Source organism: Pseudochaenichthys georgianus, chromosome 24 (assembly GCF_902827115.2).
Source record: "Pseudochaenichthys georgianus chromosome 24, fPseGeo1.2, whole genome shotgun sequence".
Taxonomy (NCBI): Eukaryota; Metazoa; Chordata; class Actinopteri; order Perciformes; family Channichthyidae; genus Pseudochaenichthys; species Pseudochaenichthys georgianus.
The window spans coordinates 14,658,772-14,664,771 of record NC_047526.1 but is presented as its reverse complement, the minus strand read 5'-3'; the positions used below and the strand labels follow the sequence as shown (position 1 = coordinate 14,664,771).

Here is a 6,000-nt window from a genome sequence, read left to right as displayed (position 1 = left end):
AAAAGTAATTTCTGGGGTTTATGTGGTTTAATGCAGTTTCTTTAAAGCTTTTTACTGACAGTGTAGCCTATAATGTTTTATTCAACCCTATTAATATTGTATGACCATGGAATGCTATGGAAATAATTACCTAGCCTGCTATTTAAAAATAGTTTCAGGAAAGGCATGTATTCATACATGTATTCCTCAACGAGTTGTATCCAGGTTATAAAAGCAATACAGTATAATAATAATACATTACATTTATAAAGCGCTTTTCCTGGTGCTCAAAGCGCTTGAAGTATATGAAGTATATATATATGAAGTATATGAGAAGATAGTCTTCTAGTGCTTAAAGAGTAAGCGGTTTTATTTAAATGATATGTTTACACGAACACACTTCACTCCTAAGCTGCAATCTATGAATTGGTCTTATAAATAGTTCAATTTTGTAACAAATACTTTCATGAATTTATTAGTAAATAGACAAATATCCACATCAATACATAAACATACATGACATTAATTATCTGGGTTTATCCTTTAAAACTATTTATAAAATGCTTTTGCAGGACACTATAACAATATCCTACTTTATTTATTTATATCCTAGTTGCAACACTTGAACAACACAATATGGTTGGGACAGTAACACCTCGGATTTTTCACACTGCTCTATTCTGCACCGGCTGTCATTTATGGCACCTTTTCATAAGCACATTTCTGTGTTGGGGGAAAAAAAGTGAGACTAAATCACCAGACCGGCACAAAAATAGCACCCAAACAATTACAAAAGGAAAGAGACAACCTCATGTATCCAAGACATTGTTCACAGTTTTTATTTGAATTCATTTTAAACTTAGTGCGTTTCTTTTTTGTTGCGTTGTCAAACCAGGAAGCACTTTGTCATAAAAAGAGAGAATAAAATGAACAATACTTCACCATATCCTTGCAGCCAATAAACATTTTATTAACAACATGATCACAAATACTCTGGTGTTTTCTTAATTTTTTTTTTGTTTATAAGATTGCAATATCCAAAGAAGTTTTTTTCAGCCTCCATTTCAGGTTAAAGCCTGTTTTGTTCTGCCGTGGTTCCACACATAGCTGTGTTGGTGAAAAGGATAAAAAAAACTTTTTAAAATTCCGGGTTAGATGAATATAATTAATTTGTATATGTGGTTTGAACAAAAACAAATAAACAAAATGAAAACAGACAATATAAAATACAAAAGACTGACATAAAATGATGTGCAATTATAATTATCAACATTATCATTACTATCAAATTCTCATGATCATTTCCTCATTATTACCATTGTACTTACTACTCTACTACTATTCATATTAACATTACATTGACAATCATAAAAATGATAGTAATAATAATGAAAATGATAGTAATAAATAATATATATATTTAAAGTTTAATACAAACTTGTGAAAAAAAATCAAACAAACAAAATCATATCAATTTGATCCATTTTCTTTCCGGCAGAGGACAGAGGGGGCGAACTGGGATAACAAACAGACAGAAAAATGTGAGGAAATCTGAGGAATCAGTGCGCGAGTGTGCCCCATTTCGTCCAAATCAACAAACAAACATGTGTGAGGTGTCGAACAGGATGAGAAGATGTCACAGTTTGGGCCTCCTTCTTCTCCTCCTTCTTCTCCTTCTTAGGGCCACAGCAGCATCTGCAGGGGCAAGGTTCAAAAAGGGGGTTTCGTGTCTGGGGGGGGGGGGGATTATGTCGTGCTAATTCGACTGAGTTCATTTCTAATGGCTGTAGGAAAAGGAGAGAAAAGATAGGATTGTTAGGTAGATAATCACCCTCTAACAAAACCCATTACACAATCGTGTCTTCATTGCTCTCGGGACCTGATGACAAGTTAAGCTCCACCAATTTGCATACTGTATAGGCTCTATAGGTTTCAGTTCACTCTTCGCGGGCAGGACTACACATCCTCTGAAAACTGTTTTTTGGTTTTCATCTTATTATTATATAAGTTACAGTATCAGGTGCATACAAAAAGACAGAAATAAACAAATCAAAGTAAATGATTGTCAATCAGATTACACAGAAAATGTCTTCCTAGTTCCCAAAAACCCTGATATGTCATCGTTACTTGAAATCTGGCTTGAGTTTGAAAGGCTTTGAAATATGCTGTCAAAATGCATTATGGTACATGTAGGATCCAGTTTTTTACGCTTGATCCACAAAAGAGAGAGAAAAATCGTGATATCTCGACATTGCCAATTATTCTCAGACTCCAACTCATATTATGGAGTGCTAGTATTGTATGTCTATTCTTTTTAGTAAATGTGTTACTGTATCTATAGTTTAACATGTAAGGATTCAAATAAAAATGATTAGGTTATTTAGGCCTCCATGAACAAATTCTAAGATACACAATTTACCCGCTCATTTAGCAGTGAATCATATTATATTTCGACCATTAATTTGGTCACAATGTGATTAACATACTCGTGATGTGAGAATCAAGTTATCATACTCTAATTCACTTTGTAATAATCCAATGTACTCACATCTTTCTTATCCACTTGAGTATATAAATTATCCATTTATCAAGAATATCTTGTATGCTTTGATCTACGAGGTTTCCATTTGATTTCTGGAACCATAGTGCAACCTAGTGGTCACAACTCCAAATGACTTCCCATTTCCCATCATCCCACTGGTTAGATTTCCAGTTACATATTCATTAACATGACTAAGGAGAGAGAAAGTGCTCCTAAATGTTGATTGATAACCCTTCTCCAGGAGAAAATTAAACATACCATCGATGATTTCCTCCTTCACTTTGTGCAATTCACGAAACACGTCATCCAAGATTTCCTAATGGAACACAAACACTTTGATAAATAAACGTTCATAGTCCATGACATCTTTCTTTAATCAAAGTAGACATACTTTTTTTATGGACAATGTAGCCGGACTAAGAGTAGGTGTCCAGTTATTAAAGTGTGTTTTACAGTTTACCTGTTTCATTCTATCCATGTCTATCGAGTCTGCGTCGCTGCCACCCCCCACGGGTCGTACCCTGCATGATAAAATAAAATCATTCTCCATCAGATTAGCTGCTGATGACCCGTTTTACATGCATAGTCAATGAGCGGTGCTGCTCCCTGTCCTCACCTGGAAACCATCGACCTGTCTGCAGAGTTAGCTCTGTCCCATGGCTTCTTTGCACCATCTGTAAGACAGGAACAGTGTTAGACAGAACATTAGCAGGGATTAAGGGACATTTCTACACAATAGATATGATGTTTTATTCTCTAGCCAGTGAGGGAAAATATAAACACCTCATACAGAAGATACAAAATAGAATAGAGACAGAAAATCATCTCTTAATTGTACAGTCATCAGATTTATACCCATTGTAAATATCATACACTCTTGTATTGAAGTTGACTGTGGTTTGTTGATCATATGTTTTGCATTCGGGATACATAGAACAACCCTTGTAGATAATTTATTTGGCAGAAGTATTATAAAGCCCCGCCCTGAAGAGAGCAAATACAACTCAAACGGTGGAGGGCATGTGGTTTGTCTTTTATAATTGACTGGGATTTCCTGTGTAAAATGGAGGTCATGTCATGGCTTTTGTTGGGCGGCTTACAATATTCCCGGCTGGATTAACAATCCTGGTTAAGCTTGTATTTATTTACTTTAGTCAAGTGCCCAGACAGAGATATTAAAAACAAGGATGCTCTCTATCTCTCACAAACGTCCAGACTGACCCCAAACCGAAAGTAGTTTCAAGCTTTCTTACATTTAAAATAAACATTTTCTGTGACATAAATTCTATGTGTGCTCCCAGATACATGAGTGTTAAGGAAGCTTTGATTATGTAAAAATAAATTATAACGACTTATCTCTAATGACAACCCCTTTAGATCATTCATACTTTCTGTACACAAACATACAGTATGGTGATATATAGATATACATGCAGATCAGTCCAATTTACTGTAAAACACAAAGGCCTCTTTCGTCCTTCATCGATACAGATAAATACCGATACACTTTTCAATAATACGTTTATCTATATCTGCCGTATGATTATTTATCAATATTTTCTCCTGATACTATAAGAGATGTTCAAATCATTAAATATACACACTGTCACTGTGCTCACCTGTGGAGTTCTGTCCACCCCTGGTGTTGGGTGACGAAGAATTTCCGTCATCCTACAGGAAGACACAAGCTAGTTTAATGGACATGGCGACCTCCATCATACCCCACTGTGATTTGATTAGCCTCACTGTTTTCTCATGTAATGAACATGTCACATGCTTATCTAATCTATGTTTATCACAACAACCGGCTTTATGAATTGCAAAAAATGACTGTTTTCCATTCACTCACATTTTGGCTGTCCTCGGGCCGCTCGGAGGCCGCTTTCCTTCTGGGGGAAAGAAGAAGCCTCGAGTGAGAACTGGGCATTTCTTCCTATATCTAATGTGAGTGTAATTCTAATAATCACTAAAACATCCTGAACCACACAATGATTAAATGATGATGAAAAATATGACTATTTTGGCTTCGGGATGTCATGCAAAATGTTTTTCTGAACTCATTGCTCTGACCTTCGCGCCAACAGAGCATTCATCTCCTCCATCAGTCCTCCGCTTCCTCCGCTCCCTCCACTTCCTCCGCTTCCTCCGCTTCCTCCACTTCCTCCGCTTCCTCCGCTTCCTCCACTTGTTCGGTTGGCATCGTTTTTGGCGGCTGGGGAGCTTTCGTCTTGGGGCTAAGGGGGAGAGGAGTCCAAAAGTTATACTCTCTGATGTGTACAAAACGTTTATGTCAGTCAGGTTTGTTGGAGATAATGTAGTTCTATTTCGTCCCTACTGACCGCCAGAGGCGGTGCTTTAGCACTGGATATGTCCATCGCGCGCATGCGCAGCTCGAGTACCAATAACAACAAAGTCACCTGTGACCCACGTGACACCGGCTATATCAGCCGGTATTGTCAGAGGATCTGTTCCTTTTCATCTTCTCGCTGCGCGAGGGTACCGTGGCTACGTTTTCGTAGCCTACAGCGTTCAGGTTTGAACGTTTGATCTGAGGGATTTCTCTGCAAACAGCTGGCCGCGGGGAGCTTCGTGACTGACAGTCGGAGCTACGGGTCGTTAGACGCGTCCTCCAGGAGCTGCGCCGGCTGTGCAGAGCCTCAACAGACAGGTTGGTGTCAGCTTGTTGCTGGTGACGGCTGTGTTTCCACACCCGCTCCCAGCCAAGTTGTCCTGATTACCGTCTTATTGTTGTGGCTTAGACTTTCTGGTGACGACAGTGTTCCCGCTTCCTCTCCCATAAAGCTGCCCTTATGCTCTTTTGAAAGTTCTGCTTGTGGCGTTGTGCCCGAGCTATCATTAGCATTTGAGTCCCAGCTTTGGCTGCGTCCCTCATTCGATTTGGTATGGAAAGCCAAGAGTGTCATACTTTAAACCCGTTTTTCGTTTAGATGCAGAAAGTAAGGTAAGTACTTTCTATTTTCTAGAAGCTATTATCTGGTCTTAACATTTGTGTTCTGACTTGGTCGCTTGATTGTTAGCAGCAGCCGCTTGGCTAACACCTTGCTGTTGAGCTTAACTATTAACTCAGGGCAGTGCTCCCGCTCCCTGTAGCATAGGGTTTGATTGCAGTAGCGCTAGTTCGTTGTATTACTGCTCCTAGTACTAGACTCCTAGCACTAGGATGATATGCAGAGAACATCTTCACGGCGGGTGCTGTGTGCTCGGCATGTGCGGTTACTACTGTAACCAGATACGGTTCTATGCGGGCTGTTCTCTTCTTAGAAGCTAATTATCTGGTCTTAACATTGTGTTCTGACTTGGTTGCTTGATTGTTAGCAGCAGCCGCTTGGCTAACACCTTGCATGTACGGTTAAGCTTCATTATTTAACTCAGCCAGTGAGGGCAGTGCTCTCGCTGCTGCTCCCGGTAAACGCATGGTATGGTTGCAGTAGCGCTATATCGTGGTATTTACTGCTCCT

General features: G+C 39.0%; 1 protein-coding gene across 6 annotated transcripts in view; it reads right to left on the bottom strand.

The window, feature by feature from the left end:
• Window positions 1-788: 788 nt before the first annotated feature.
• evlb (Enah/Vasp-like b) overlaps window positions 789-6,000 on the bottom strand; it is a 71,833-nt gene continuing 66,621 nt past the window's right edge. For 5 of the 6 annotated variants that reach the window (XM_034075723.2, XM_034075724.2, XM_034075721.1 and 2 more), the window contains exons 7-13: window positions 4,592-4,755; window positions 4,371-4,410; window positions 4,141-4,192; window positions 3,138-3,195; window positions 2,982-3,042; window positions 2,780-2,837; window positions 789-1,763 (exon numbers count right to left, since the gene is read on the bottom strand). In XM_034075723.2, the coding sequence (XP_033931614.1) occupies window positions 1,726-1,763; window positions 2,780-2,837; window positions 2,982-3,042; window positions 3,138-3,195; window positions 4,141-4,192; window positions 4,371-4,410; window positions 4,592-4,755 (471 nt within the window). In that variant the 3' untranslated portion in view covers window positions 789-1,725. The remainder of the gene's footprint in view (window positions 1,764-2,779; window positions 2,838-2,981; window positions 3,043-3,137; window positions 3,196-4,140; window positions 4,193-4,370; window positions 4,411-4,591; window positions 4,756-6,000) is intronic. The other variant, XM_034075722.1, reaches the window with a different exon arrangement.